This window comes from Schistosoma mansoni, chromosome 3, assembly GCF_000237925.1.
Source record: "Schistosoma mansoni strain Puerto Rico chromosome 3, complete genome".
In the NCBI taxonomy this organism is placed as follows: domain Eukaryota; kingdom Metazoa; phylum Platyhelminthes; class Trematoda; order Strigeidida; family Schistosomatidae; genus Schistosoma; species Schistosoma mansoni.
In genome coordinates, this window is record NC_031497.1 from 15,926,548 (window position 1) to 15,943,399 (window position 16,852).

At 31.7% G+C, this 16,852-nt stretch overlaps 1 protein-coding gene across 1 annotated transcript; it reads right to left on the reverse strand.

The window, feature by feature from the left end:
* Nucleotides 1-5,280: 5,280 nt before the first annotated feature.
* Smp_156370 (hypothetical protein) lies at nt 5,281-16,852 on the reverse strand (the record flags this gene model as incomplete). Its single annotated transcript, XM_018799399.1, has 10 exons — nt 5,281-5,547; nt 6,951-7,175; nt 9,733-9,929; nt 10,062-10,281; nt 11,622-11,936; nt 12,910-13,084; nt 13,761-13,913; nt 16,310-16,671; nt 16,715-16,792; nt 16,826-16,852. 10 exons carry the CDS (start codon nt 16,850-16,852, stop codon nt 5,281-5,283), a joined length of 2,019 nt encoding a protein of 672 aa, XP_018651191.1.

Here is a 16,852-nt window from a genome sequence, read left to right on the forward strand (position 1 = left end):
ATGCGAAGAATGGTGGTTGGAATTTGTTTATCTCTCCAAAAATAAATCGAAATGATTTAGGAATACATCACATTTACAGTTAGATTTCTAAAGATTGAACTGAGTTGTATTTAATGATAATAATTCAATAACTTACTGTGTGGACACATATTTGCAATATAATACACCACCATCGCAATATAATACAATTAAGCATGTATAATCTGAATACATGTCATACACGATGAGAAAAAAAAACTCAATTTCACATGTTACTTCCATTCTACATGATCAGTTCGTTACTCATAATATCATATAATAAGATACAAGTGAATAGCAGAATGTTAAGAACCGTAAAAAAAACTGTGGGAACTTATCATTTGACTATTCACAAGTCCATCAACTTTCAACTCATTATGTTGTGTAACTATCCTGTAAAATAAGTACTTTAAGAAACTACTACAAAATTTATCATACACTATTATGAATTAAGTGAATACTTGAATTTATCTTCATAACAATAACTATGGGTTAATAGTTCATTAACTTTTCAAATTGATTGTAAATTTTAAAGTTGTTTCATTTTTAACTTATGTATTCGGTAAGCTTCATTTGACAAGTATACTAGTGTTTGCAAAACATGTTACGACACTATTACAATTAAGTAAAATGAACGCTGCTGAATAGTCTCATAATAGGACGAAATAAACGTCTAGTACTTCCAGGTTTTCCATGGTTGTCTAACACGTATCGGCTTATTTGACTGGAACGATTTAACTGACTTGAAATATTTATTAAACATAACTAACTATTTATTTCAATTTCAGTAGTTAAATAATTTATATGTATATATCCGATAGTACTCACTTTAATTTTAAATATATTGGCTATTTCGAATTATGGTAACGAAACGCTTGTAACGTTTTTAACATGTCTTCAACATAAAAGATGCTAAGTAGGATAAAGACGACATATTCACGTTTGAAACATAAGATAAATGTAAACGTTTATGCTATATTTTTCTACCTACTGTACATAAATGGAATTTCACTGATGACAAGATTGTTGAGAATACCATCTAGTTCACCCTCCCCCCCACCATTATTACATTCTTTAAGTGCTGAAATTTTGTTATTTTTCATGCCATTCTATCATATTGTTTGAAAGCATTAAACCATTACTAATTTTTCCTTTCACTTCTATCGGTTTATTCTTTTCGATATTCCCGTTGTGAAAATTAGAACAACACATGTAAGCGAACAATTGTTTTGAATTAGATCATCATCAGGTTTTACTCTAATATACACTTCTATAGTTGCGAACCCATCCATTACAAGAGGAATTTGGTTAGATGTCTCACTAGCAGAGCAAAAATGATTTGTTCCGTGGATAGTTTAAATCAGGAGCTGGAATTTATCAACAACTCACTGACCGAGATCAGCTACCCTAGTGCGTTCATAAAAAAGAACATGTATAGCATAAAGGAGAAGTCGAAGATTTCGACTTTTCGAAAGAAGCCACTATGCATTAAACTACAATTTAACGGGGATGTGGCTAGTGATACTCTGAAAGACAGGTTAACGAAAGTAATTAGCGGGACATTCTACGCAGCCAATCTTGTGTTGACTTTCTCGAGTCGACCAGCGTTGTCTACTCAAACGAAGGATAAGTTGCCTGAGTTGGCCTCCTCAACGTGCATTTACGAATTCAGCTGTTCCTGTGGGGATAGCTATATCGGGCGTACTACCAGGCAACTTAAACAACGAATGAGTGAACATCTACCAGCATGGTTTGGGAAGGGCCAAATAAAAGCAATGCGCAGTCCTTTCTTGGCATATCTAATTGATAGCAGTCATAAGGTAAATAAATCGAAATCCTTTTGAGTGATCTATCGTATACCTCCATCGTTTCCCAAAGGAGTTCGATCCCGTCTCCTACAAATAGCTGAAGCCATAGGAATTCGTACATTTAACCCCAACTTATGTATATAGAATAAATTCATGACCCCCTATCCCTTCCATGACCAGATATAACTTAACAAACAATTATTTAATTTTTCTATTACATCATCTTGGTTATTCGTGTTCCCATTTCTTCACGGAATTAGTACTTTAACAAAAAAGTTTTTATTTATTTATCACTAGCATTATTTTCACATTCGTTATTTGTTTGTAATTTTCCGCCTCTCTGCGTTTGTATTCTTCACTATCTACATACTTATTATTACGTAATGGTCTTAATATTATTATAAGTCTATTTATCCACGTTTGACCTACTACTTCCATTGTTGAACTATTGATAAGACTTTTGTTACCGTAATTTATTTTTCTTACTACTATCCGAACACCTGTCTTTCCACTATCGACTTGTTCTTTTACCTATTATGTGCGATGACGTAATTTATTTCATTGTTATTATTGACTCAAATTGCCTTGATTGGTTTAACATTTTCGTATAAATATTCATGTATATTAGAGTAAACCCTGTTGATGATCTAATTGAAAACAATTGTTCACTTACATGTGTTATTCTTTTAAAATTAAACTTTTAGTTTGTAGTATTACTTTGTTCCTCGAAATTAATTTTTCAAGCATTTTATATGGTGCATTTGTAATAGTAATTTCCCTGTTATCAAGATGACTTAAGTTATTCAATGAAAGCATATCTTGTACTCTACCTCTGTCTTTGAATATTTAAGAGGTTACTCTTTGAATAAATTTCATAAAGGAAAATTTCCTGCCATAAAATACAAATGAAACCAAGCGGGCTCTTATTTGAAATATATTTATAGGTTAACATAAACGTAGAAGTTTCAAAGACAGAAATAATTTGTATTGCAAACTAATAAGTGTTACTTATTTAAGGAATGTAAATAGAAAGACGAATTACTGATAAGTCAGTTATTTGGCTTATTATATGAAGGTAATTTATTAAACGTCAAAGGATAAAGATGTTGAGTAAATGTTCTCATAATACTTATGACCAGATGTAACTTTGTTTAATGACTCTTTTAGCAGCATATGTATGGCCAGTTTCGTTGCTCCGTTAACTGAATGGTCTACTTAGTTAAATCATTTTATGTGATTTGGATATCTTGATCACATGAGTTCACTGAAACTCTTCTATGCATTCTTATCCTACAAATTGATTTTGATTTGAAAACGCGGAACGAACCTGAAATCATTATCCGTTTACATATTTTGTATTCAATAAGTTAATACTGACCTTAAACACTGTCGCATCAGTAAATAAATTGTGATATGACTTATAGCCATATGAGATATCATATGACAAAACCCCCAATCAGAACATTGATTGCATTGACCTTGTTCTTGAACTAACCATTGACACGCCAACTAGCTTTAGCAACTTTTAGTCAACTCTAAATGCTTACTGGTCCCCGATACAGCAGCTACTCACCTCATTCCTTCTGTTAAGTCCAGAATACAGGAATTAACTTGTGCTATACAAAAAACATATTTCAAACATAAGTAGTTTATATACATGCAGATCAGACTACATCACACTATAAAGTAAAAAAACAACAATTATACAAGATCGAATCAAAAGTGGCTGTGAGTAAGGAAGACCGTAAATAATAGATTGAGAGTAAATTAAGAATAGTAAATCGTATAACAGTAGTCAACAAGTCAAACGAAAGCTTACGATCAGTCAAATATAGATATGTATAATCTAGATAATAATAATAATAGTCGTTAAGTAATTCCTGCAAGTTACCATTCATTCACTCCTCTTAGGATATCACATGGTGCTTCTGTTCTTGTTTTATATACTTAACATTTTATGAAATACACTTACTGCCAGCTCATTTAAGTTTCATCAACTTAAGAAAAATAATCGAACTTGGTTAAGTTAAAAACTATTCGGAACGTTAGACCAATATACCGACTAAATCAGTTACAAAGAGGAAATTTGCATAATCCACCAAAATTCTTCCAAGTACCAAAAAGGAGATATTTAAGTAAAACTTACCAAAAAATACTTGAAAATATGTCAGCTATCATTCAATTCAATCATTATCTGGAGTCTTACCGGTTTATTAAATATATTGCATAGTATTTCATTACTATAAAACAATCACTATTTCAGTTCGATGTATTTTCCTACCGTATGAATAAAAGTCTTACACATCATTCCCCAATCCCATTTTAAAATGAATCAATTGTTGTACCTGCCTCAGAAATAATTTACATGATAACTATAAAGATAGAGATTTATTAATAGTTTCACTTTATATGAAAACTTAAGACTTACTTTATTGCTAAAGCGTAATATGTTATTGATAAGAAATTTATTGGTTATACTTAAAATCTAACTGTTTGAAAGTTCAGTTTAACTCTATAAATATCTGAACTGTAATGTAGTAATGAAAGCATTTAACTTCAAATCATTGATTTACTACTTTAAATGTCATTCCGTTTTTAATTTGGTTTGAACAAATGGATAGTATTACAAAGCTTAACATTGAAATATACTGTAATACATAGATGAGTATATTAAAAAAATGCTTTAGAAGATCAGTGACATTTAACTTGAAACGTATAACGTATAAATTAAATACCCATGCTGTGGTATGATCTACTTATATCCACATAAGTAGTATATGGTGATGGTCAGACATGGAATGTATTTTAGCAGAAGATCGATAAGGAACGAACAGAAATGAAGCGCGTGAAAATGCATGAACAATGAAATCAGAGAAGACGGGCTGATATTTGCAGAAGGAACAGTTAAGATTGAGATAATTGATTGTTATTTTGCAAATTAACTGTTTACTGTATGGTTAGTGAGATAGTCTGTAATTTGTGCTTAAATACATTCGATTGTCCCCACTCGTATTCTTGTTCACTACAATACATTTTAATTTATAATTCAAATAAATAACTAGGTACTGGATACTAATCAATTGATAAAAATAGATAAACAACCTTAACCAAAAATAATAGAAAAATAAAAAGGAAATAAGTTCAATTCAAATTTTGTATTTATTCAATAAAACAAACATTTTTATTTATAATTTTGCTTTGTTATTATTAATCCTAAATCTTATTCAAATCTAATTTTGCTTAGCAACCAAATATATTTAAATCTATACAAATAAATATACAATTAAGAGACATTATAATCTTTGATGTTATTCTATAACACATTCACTCCTTGATTGTTTATTCAGTTTATCACCTTCTTCTGTTTTTGGTTTAGATTCTATAATTTAATAAGTTCCAACTTTATATTCCATTTTCTTTTTGTCTTCCTGTATACATAATTTTCCTTCTTTATTTAACTAACAACATGAGTTAGTTTAAATCCACCACCAGTAAAACGTGATTGTGAATCTTTAATATGTGGATGATATTTTTGTAATTTATTCTCTTGACTACTACAATTTTTATCATTATTTAATGATTCATTATTGATTTGTTGTTGACGTCTTTTTTGTTTAAAATATGTTTTTTTGACATTTTTTAATTCATTATTTAAATGTTCAATTTCAATTTTATATTCAGTTATTTGACTTTCATAAACATTCATTTCAGCTGTCATTGCCTTTGTTAAAATTAATAAATAAATTTGTTATTATAAATAAAATGAATAATTTACTTTATTATTAAAAGTCTAAGGCTAAGATAGAAAACATAATGAATCCTTATGTCTTGATAAAAGATTTGTTCTCCGAAACAATGATGTTGATGCCGGCTCAATGGTCTATCGGCTAAGTGCTCAAGCGCGAGACTGGTAGGTCCTGGGTTCGAATCTCGCGGGGCGGGATCGTAGATACGCACTGCTGAGGAGTCCCACACTAGGACGAAACGGTCGTACAGTGCTTCCAGGTTTTCCATGGTGGTCTAGCTTCAATTGACTCATGATCTCCACTATATAAAATTACTAGAATCTCCACAAAACCCCCTTCTGATAATGATAATTGATAATGATAACTGTTTGAATTTGAATAATCAGTGTGCAGACGATTTTTTTTGATAAATGACACACAAGTATGTCAGTCACTGTCATCCGACTATCACTCAGAATGATATTTTTTTAAAGTAAATCACTAAGACCTATTTCAAATAAAACTGAGCATTTCACAATTACTCTAAAATAATCAAGTTGGAACGTTTTTAAAATATTATTATTAGTCAGTTATTAAGTTGATTAAGTTGATCTAAAACCATGGATATAACAAAACATTTGAAGTAATTCACTAATAGGAATAGCAGATTGAAATTACCGATCCTTTTTAGCATAACCTTAAATAATCGATCTTATTTTAAGTATAAAATAATAATTTTATGCAGAAAGACAATGAAAGCTTCGTTTTTTTAATCAGTTAGCTCATAGAACTTAACATTTCCAAATGTATATCTGAATTAATAAAATGTCAGGAACGTTTATAATCTGAATCAGATTACAAACAACCCTATCCTGACAATTATTGTATGTTCATTAGTGACTAACCTGGCAAGTAAATTTCCTAAGTCCTAGTGAGAAGCCGTGACCAGTGGATTTCAGCCTTGTCGAGTGTGAAGCAGTTACCTACCGAAGACAATAGAAGACAGTCGCGCAATATCATGCATTGGTTGGAGCTAGATATTCACACAGTTAGATGCCGGTTCAGTCGTCTAACGGTCAAGTGTTCGTGCACGAGACCAAAAATCCTGAGTTTGAATACTGGGTACGGGGTCGTGGATTGGCACTTCTGAGGAGTCTCATGCCAGGAAGAAAAGGCCACCCAGTGCTTCCAGGTGTTCAAAGGTCGTTCCACTTAGATCGGTCCATGATCTCGATGAAACTCAACACTTTCTACAACCCTATACTGACAGATGTAATATGTCCAAATCATTAACGAATCTATGCAGTATAGATACACAAACCGGTCGTCACAGTGATATTAACAAAACTTTATGCTAGTAATCAATAAATAATTCAATTAAGTCTCTTATTTTACTTACTTTCATTTGCTTTGTTTTACCTCTAATCATATTTTGGTAGATATTCAATTGTTCTGCAACTTCTGGACCTGGTTGACGTGCTAATATATGCTTCAATTCAATGTAAACTTTTTCTTTTTCTTGAATAAGTAGTTCTTTTTCAACTACTTCTTCAGTTTTACTAATAAGACGTTTTTGTAATGCCTGAATTTTCTGTATCATTTCATAAGTAGATGGGTCACTTCCCTAAATAAATAAAAAATACCATGGGTTATATATATATAAGCTGAATAGATATTTACTGGTATCCATTATTCTAAAAACAATTAGATTGTGTACATTATGATATATCATATCTCTGAATAAGAGAACCATCTATGGTTGCATTCTAGCCCTGGTTGAACAAGCTTTTGCTTCAAAATAACTGTCTTCAATTTATAAAACTTACAAGAAATTAAATCATTGTCATCCATCATGTTGGTTACAGTTATATAATGATAAGTTTCATCTTGTTATTTTTAAATTTTGTCCACTTGTCCAATATTCTTTCATCACTGTAAAACCGTTTTTTACACCTCAACATGATTAACTCATCTAACAGTGTAATGATGAAATAACCGAATTCACTGAGATCTTCATTACTTTTTTTCGAATGTAAAGACAAATATAAATTCCTAGTAGTTTAAGTCAAAATAGAGGTTTTGCTTACTAATATCTAGGAGTGTAAGTTTAAATACATGGGAAAATAAACATTTAAAATTGTAGTATACCATTAAAAATTGAATTGAATTCTCTGAAATTGAACTATTCACCTAAATTGACCTGAACTTTAGTGTTGATTTACACATTAAGACTCGAACTTAATTCCTTTTGTGTGGACATCAACGTGTTATCCATTGAGGTACTGGGTCTAGATAATCACTTATTTATGCAACAAGTACGAGATTCATAAAATTACTATAAATAAATAACAATATTCTAAATTATCCACATGGCTTGCAAATACAGAAACCAACATCAGTCAGTCACAACATAGAACTTCGTGCTACGTACATCAGTTCGAGTTGCCATACCACATTAGCACAGAGATGAAGTTGTCGATTCAAACCCAATAATGGTAGAGGTAGTAAGAGTATAAGCAGTATTCGGAAAGATTAGGGTTTGAAGATGTTATTCAAGGAGTATAATACAGTGAAATAAATTTAGAAAGAGAAAAAAGATAGGGATACGAAGAATTCAGAAGATTAGAATTAGGGAGAACACAAAGAGTGGATGAACCTTCGCCATTGCAAACGATTTTGAGCCATGTCATTCAAGGTCTCTAACCATCCGTTGCTATTATCTCGCGGATCCCAACCAGGTAGTCCACACCTACCAACATGACTCAGTCCATTTGTCCATTACTTCATGGATTTATGCCACGTTTTAGTCTGGCCACCCATAGCTTTCATCCAACCTACTCGTACACCATAAAACATTGCACATCGGGTCAGTCGGTGGTTGGACATATGTAACACGTGTCCCAGCCATCTCAACTGATGAAGTTTCACTACTTCATCAATCGATTTGCCATCCCTACCTAGTACCCGTTTTCTAACAACTGCATTACTTACTCGGTCGTCCCAGTATATATGAGCAGTGCTTCGAAGACACCTATGATCGAATACTAGTAGCCTACGAATATCCTCTACTCTTATCGGCCATGTTTTGCTGCCATAAAGTAGGACGGACCGAACTGTTGCACAGTAAACCCATCCTTTTGTTGCTAGACGGATATCTCGCCTACGCCATAAATGATGCAAGTTGGCGAAAGCTAGACGAGCCTTCTGTATCCGTGCTGACATTTTGTCACACACCAGACCACAAGGGCTGATGAGACTCCCAAGATAAGCAAAGCCATCAAGACACTTAATTTCTTCACTCCCTATCATTAGTTCAGGTGTCGATGTAACCAAATCCTAAAGTAAAATTTTGAGGGGAAGAATCACATCCCGAACATGCCTGCATTGTTGCTAATGACATTGCAATAATTGAAAATATTAAAAAAAGGTTAATATCTTTTCTACATTTTATAATAAATAATAAATATAATTCATAATAAAAAACAAACAAACAAAACAAATTTGTTTACTTCTAATTTTCTCCATCTATGTACATTAATTGGATTTTGTAATTCTTCTTCTAATGCTTTTACTCTTATTCTTTCTTTTAATAAATTTTTTTGTATTCTATTCATTTCAATTTTATAATGATTAATATTTTTTGTTGTATTATGTAATAATTGATTTTCTAATTTTAATTTTTTTATTTCTTTTTTTAATAAATTTATATCATTTATTCTTTCATTATATTGTAATTCACCTTTATTTAATATAATTGATTGTATATTTAATTTTTCATAAATTAATTTTAATTCATCATTTCTACGTATTAATTGACTACCTATAATATCTCTATCATTAATTAATTTTTCATATTGTTTTTTTTCTATAAAATATTGATTATTTATATCATTGATAATTTTTTTTAATTTATTTTCTTCTAATTTTTGTTGTTCAATTATAATTAAATTTTGATTAAATTGTAATTTTAATTGATTTAATTCATTTAATAATTGTTCATTAATTTTTTCAATTTTTTGTTTTTCTATTGTTTCATTAATTAAATTAATATCACGTATTGATAAATCATTTTTTAATTGATTTATTGAATAATTTAAATTTTTTAATTGTTTTTTCATATTAATTAATTGATTTTGTGTAATAATTAAATTTTTATTATATAAATTACGATCATTACATACAGCTTCATATAAATTTTGTTGTTGTTTTAATTTTGTTTCATATTCTGCAATTTTTTTTTTATTTTCAAAAATTTGCATTTCACGTAATTTAATATCATCCATATTTTGTAAAATTTTTTGTGTTAATTCTGATGCTTCAGTAATATAATGATCACGTTCACGTTCTAATTTATAAATGATTTTACGTTGTTTTAATGCTTCATCACGATAATTCATAATTTCTTGTTCTAAATTTTGTTTTGATATTTCATTAATTTTTAATAAATTTGCTTGTTTTATTGTTTGTGTTGTTGTTTTTGTTAAAGTTTTATTTAATGATTCTTTTTCACGATTAAATTCTTCACAAGCTTTTTTATTTAATTCATTAGTTTTACGTATTAATTCAATTTCATTTTCATAAGAATTAATTTCATTACGTAAATGCTCACATGTATGTTGTAAATTTAATTTTTCTTCTTCAATTTGATTAAATTTTTTATGAATTAATTCATTTTGTTTTAATAAACGATTATAATCAGTTTTTGCACGTTGTATTTCATCTTCACGTTGCTAATTGTAAACAAAAAAATTAAAAATAAATAATTAGTTGAATTAATTAATTACTTTATAGTTGAAATTATGAGTCAATCGGAGCCAGACCACCATGGAGAACCTGGAAGCACTGGACGGTCGTTTCATCTTATTGCGGAACTCCTCGGCAGTGCGTATCAACGATCCCGACTCGCGAGATTCGAACCCAGGACCTATCAGTCTCACGCGCGAGCGCTTAACCACTAGAACCACTTAGCCGGCATCTAACGGTGTTAATGTCTAACTTCAACCAATCCACGAAATTCAGCAACCGTCTACCATTTTCTTCACTGAGTTGAGATTCTAGAGGTTAAGTGCTCGTGCGCGAGACTGATAGGTTGTATTATATCAACAGTATACTGAATCTAACTTGATGTCATTAATTAGTATAATTTTCCTAACTAACTTTTGCTAAATACTAATGATATTAACTCTTATTATGTAATTTGTATGTATCATCTATAAGCTTGTTGTTAAGATTGTATACTGTTATGATTGACTTTCTGTTTCAATAAAATTCTTATACTTGGAAATTATGTTTATTATTATGTATTTCTTATAACATTTACAAATGAATTTATTGACTTTTCTAACCATTCTTATCTGTACTGTTGGTCTCCAATTACCAGTATTTGTGTGACTCTACATTTTATAAATAAATGTCTTTTTAACTTATTGAAAGTATACCCATGTAATCCTTTGATGAGGTCATAAGTTTCAGCTGACTGAGTTAGCTGAAACATTTATTACATCAGCTTAGTAATGTTTGGATAATGCAATAATAACTTATAAGTAGATTAATGGTGGTTAGATGAAAAAATTTTACCAACCCATGAAGTCAATAACCGCTAAATTCAGTTGGTTCGAGAGATATATTCTTTCTAGTAAACTTCTTTGGCATATTCCTGATCTATAGTGGGAAATCACAAGTGATATGGCTTGAAATTAGTCTCACTACTAAATACACACTCATCTCCTAACTTTTGAGCCTGTAATCATTCCACTGATTTTATTGTTCTATCTTATTCGTTTCATCAGAACTACGCTTCTTATTTTAAGTTGTAACCATCATCGCATTATTCTAACGAGTCACCAACTTTCATCTTCGCAAATTCCTATTATTATTCTGACGACAATTATGACAATTTTTTTACCAATATATAATGGTGTTAGACTGTACATTCTCTATGAATGAAAGGTTAACACTAGTTTTTCTTGTCTCAATCAATTATTTAAAATACAGGAAATGTATTCAAATATGCTATAGATCAATATTAAAACTTTAATATGAACAAAATACGAAAATAAAAAATCTTTACCTTCAACTCAGTTGTTTTTGATTGTACTTGAGCCGTGACGGATTCATTGACTTCAATCTGCTGTTCAAGTTTAGCTTGACAATCTTTTAATTTGCCTTCAGTTATTTGTAAATGACGGTTAGCTTGCTCTAAAGAAACTTTTGTTGTACGATTTTCTTCATCTTTTGTACGTAATTCTTGTTTCAATTTCTCAACAGATGCTGAGGTAGAACTGATTTCTTCCATTTTAGCTTCAACTTCACTACGTACCTGCTTCAAATCTTTTTCCATTCGTTCTTTTTTGCGTAATTCTCTTTGTGCTTCAAGATTTTTATTCTATCAAAAATGTTATGGTGGAAATAAAGTAAAATTATTAGCTAAAAGTGACCAGAGTTTTAAATAAGCTAGACACTATAATGAAATAGCTTCGATATTTTAAATTACTCATATTTTAGGCCATTTTATCGTTTGCAAAAAGGAGTTATCAATATGGTTATCTTAATTCTAATTATTTTACCCTACATTTTGAAAATTTTCAAAGTTCACTTTAACTACTCTTAAGTAGTTCCATATGATTGGTAAAATAAGTATCATTCACTTATGTATGTAGTACCTGTACTTGAAATGAAGTTTGAAATATTTTAAAACCGACAGGTATATATACAAAAGTAACTACTTCCCAAATGAAACCTGAATAGTAAGGATCACTCTATATGGTTCCTAAACGATTTGAATTTCGAGGAAGTAAACTTATCTTTTAATAACATAGAAATCACATTCAAATCGTATGTTATTTCTTGTGTTCTGACTAAAGTTTTAGGTCTATCCAATGAACCTTCAAAGATTTCTCAAATATAAAATAAATTATAGTTAACTGTGTTCAAAATGCGCAAAATAATCTGCTTTTTAATTTCCTGAAGTCAGCGTAGTGTTCCAGTTGATATAACTCAGTAACAAATATTAAGATTGAAGTTCTCCAGTCACTAAGGCTACCAGTTTGAGTTATAAGCCGCTGTTTTACAAGGATTAGGTGACTCAACAGAATTTGTGGGAGAGCGGTGCCGATTTAGGACTTTTTGAACAAACTACTTTGTTCTATGTCATGAAATAGAAAAACGGTAGCCATGAAATCAAAATTTAGCACAAATAAAACTAAAAACAATCTTGATTTAATGTCCAAAAAGGGCTTCTTTCTGTTTAGCAGAAAGAAGTTTAAAATTTAAGCTGGGTGGCTCGACATATTAAGATATATAACAGAAGGATAATCAGATATTGTATCAGAATTTACAAATCCTTACAGTTAACTAACCTGAAGATCTACAGTTAATTCTGTGATTTTATTTTGTGCTTCCAACAACTCATTTTGATAAACTGCAATACGATTCCTAGTTTCTTCAATTTGTTCTCTTAATTTCTGATTGTCGGAAATTTGTTCATCACGTTCTTTAAGTAACTTCTCTTTTTGCCTTTGTAACTCAACTAAACTAAATAATATAAAGTAGTATAACACATGTGCAAATATTTTCTTAAATGTGTTCATCGCATTACAAATAACTTCTTCTTAGATCTTATGATCAACACAAACATTTTACTGTCGAATGAACTGGTAATGTATATAACAAAAAGCAGTTTGTTTATTACTAAGTAGTAACCACTGTCATGTTTGTTTAGTTCTATATGTGCTAATCAAATCCTTCAATCGATTTCTATCTCACATTTTGACATCAAAATACAAAATTTAGAGAAGGGTGTGGTGTTTATATGAACCAATGATTCCTTTGTACTTGATGATTGCTTGATTTCCAATTCCAAATACAATACATTCGTTTGTGCTTATATAGCACTTCTTGATTAAATGGCATTATTTCTGGGATTCCTAGTTTATACTATAATTCAAATACTCCTAATTATCACAAAGGGGTCACTTTTCAATGGATGTTTAAGCCAGATGGTCATCTGACGTTACTAATTGATTAAATGAATCTGTAATCCCGTTCATTTTTATTCTCACACTTTCTTCGGAATCCTAGTAGGTGTTCAGTACACACGAATTATTCATAACCGAGTTGCTTTATTCATACGTTCTTCCTTCCGACGCTCTATTTTGTTATTTAGATAGCCACAGGATTTCAGGTTATTCAATACTAGTTTACGACCCACGAAAATGTGTAGAAATCATTGAATGTATCCATATCATCTACACCAAATTCGGTGTTTTGTAGTTTTAGAGAATTCTGTTGAATGGTTGGAGGAAGCTTTTGTCGAACAGAATTAAGTTTCCATTCAGCGATAAGCAACTTTATTACAACATACCTTGATAAAATAGCATATTTAACAAAAAAAACGTCCAGTTAATAGCAATTTTAGAAATTACATCATTGAATAGACACTTTCTTCATCCTAAAACGGTTTTAAATGTTTCTGTTCTACTTGTAAGATCTTGGTGTTTTTTCATAGATTTTTCTATTACTTGACTATTGCATAAATATATTATTTCTATGATGTTTTAGACTTCAGTAGATTGGTTCCGTTTAAAAAATGAAGAATTACCGACTGCTTATTTTTCTTGTTCTGAAATTGCTGTATAAAAGAGTTACACATTACATTATGAGAATTACTACAGATCGAAACAGTAGAGTTATTCTACTTTTCATCCGAAGGATTCACTTAGTGCAGTTTTGTACATATTTCCTTGACCAAACCAAGTAATCTGCCGAAAGCCACCCGATATTTCATGTGCATGAAGTTCCTTTCTTCTCTCAAAATCTGTTGACTAAAAGATCCCGAAGTTTTAAAATATGAGAGCAAGTAGGTTTACTTCCTCATATCAACGTCGAAACTGCTCAAAATGCCCAACCATCTTGCAAACGACCGCAAATAAAATGTAGCTTATTTATACTGTGTTAGATTGGCTCGGCTTCATATTAGTGAATGTAAGAGAACAAAAACAAATCTATGTCAAACATGCTTATCATTATATTCACATAAAGTACCTGGTTTGCCCATCGGCATCCTAATGTGATCGTTAGCTTTCTTGAAGAAAGTTATCGAAACATTCTTATTTTTAAGTAGTTTCAACTGTTAATACATTGTAAATGACTGTAAATTCCAACCAATGGCCCCCACTGTGCTAAAGTAGCGATACATTTGCGTCCTGTTTAAAATAGAGGTGTACAATGAAATCTTCAGTTAAGATCAACTTTTTTAACTAGTCTTTGTCAAAAGTGGTGTACCCCAAGGCACCATCGTAGGCCCTTTACTTTTCCTTCTCTATGTTAATGAATTACCGCTATTGCTTAGGTCGTCGACATTATTGTTTGCGGATGATGTTAGAATCTGGAGAACAATAAGAAGTGAAGCTGATCGTTTTCATCTCCAAGTTGACTTGGACGAACTAGTTAGATGGGCTCGTGGTTGGGGATTAGAAGTTAATTCCAGGAAGAGCATGCTCATGGACATTGTACACGGTAATATTTACCATTATACCATTGATGGTACATCTCTTCCATGCCTTCATGAACATAAAGACTTATGAGTAATAATAAGGCACGACTTGAAAACAATGAAGATACCAAGGTATTGTAGTTTGACAACACTTGACCAGTAACAACTTCTATAATTATACTGCACCCAACCAGTAAAATCAAAGGTCAGAAGCGAGGTGGTTGGAAGATATATTTAATAGATTGTCAGTATATCAAAGAGTGACTGGTCTTATCTGGCTAATGATCGTATGAGACGCTTCCCACGCCGTTCTAAACCGAGCGCCTTCAGCTAAATGAGTCCACTAAAACTAATGTGGTCGAACACTTACAGAGCTATTGATTTTGAGGATTTATTTACAGCTACAACAACTACGCACTGCAACGCAGCTGCTTTAAAAGGTAATCCTATGTCATGGTCACTTTGCCGAGCATTCAAATGCTTTGACGAGATGTTTCGAATTTTATATCCCACCTACGTAAGACCACACTTAAAGTACTGTACCCAAGCAGCTAGCCCATGTCTGATGAAGAATATTAACTCACTTGAGCGTATTCAGCGTGTTGTGACGAAATTAGTGAAGGGTCTTTCTAAACTCCATTACGATGAGCATTTGAAAAGACCAAACCTTTTCCCTTGTCTTATAGTAGGACGTGAGATGACCTTATACTGGCATTTCGTATCTTTGATTATGATTTGGGTGTTAATATGTCTTATCACTTCGTTCCCTCCAGCACTGATAATCGTCGTCGTCAAATCAATAAGGTTCACAAACCGCGACCTAATAAACTAAAGGTGGGGTCCCGTTTTGCTCATTGAGTGGTCAATGACTAGAACGCCTTACCCGAACAAGTGGTATCAGCCCCATCAGTGAACATTTTTAAAGAGAAGCTGGACCTTCATTGGAAGGCGATCTGCCAGGATTAATACAGGTTCACCAACCTACTATCTTCATGACTGAAGACTGAGAGTAAGCAAACTATAACTGTGGTTCAAACGAACGCTAGTTTCCTATCCAAACATGATTTCGAAGTTTTTGGACACTTGGAGGCTACTGAACTATTGAAAGCCTTACTGATTCCCGACTACGCTTATATTTCAACATTTTATGCTTCACTTTCTGGCTTAAACTGGCCGGCAGTAAGCAAGACAACAGCTGGAATTAACTATTGTAAAACAGAACCACTTCTTGGGTGCCTATCAAAAAGAACGGTATATATCATTACCTTTCTGATCCGGCTACGTCAGTGTTGCCGCGTTCCAGCAAGTTGCTTAAGTTTGCTATTTCTTCCTTGAGATCTTTAATTGTTGCATGAGCTTTAGTCTCTCGGTCAGCAGCAGCGTCGACCATCTTCCATGCCTGCTCGATTTCCCGTTTGAGACTTGCGACGTTACTTGGATCATCACTAGAAATATTTGCAGCCTGTGCAACCTTAGCAGAACTTGAAACTATTTCTGATTTCAGCTCCCTACACTTTCGCATTAACAGTTTTTCATTATCATGTGATTTGGAAAATGCTCTCATTAACTTTTCGTACCCATCCTTGAATTTCTCCAAATTTTTATTTCCTTCCAATTCTCTCAGAACCTAATTGTTAATTTTTATTCACCTAAAAATTACTAAGGTTTACCTCGTCGAAATCACACTTTAGAGTCTCGTAGGTCTCATCATCAACGGCAGATTTTATTGTTGCTTTCGTGACGTCAGCCTTAAAGTAATTTTAAAAAACTTTATTTCTCACATCAGATGTATTCGGTTGTTGATTCAT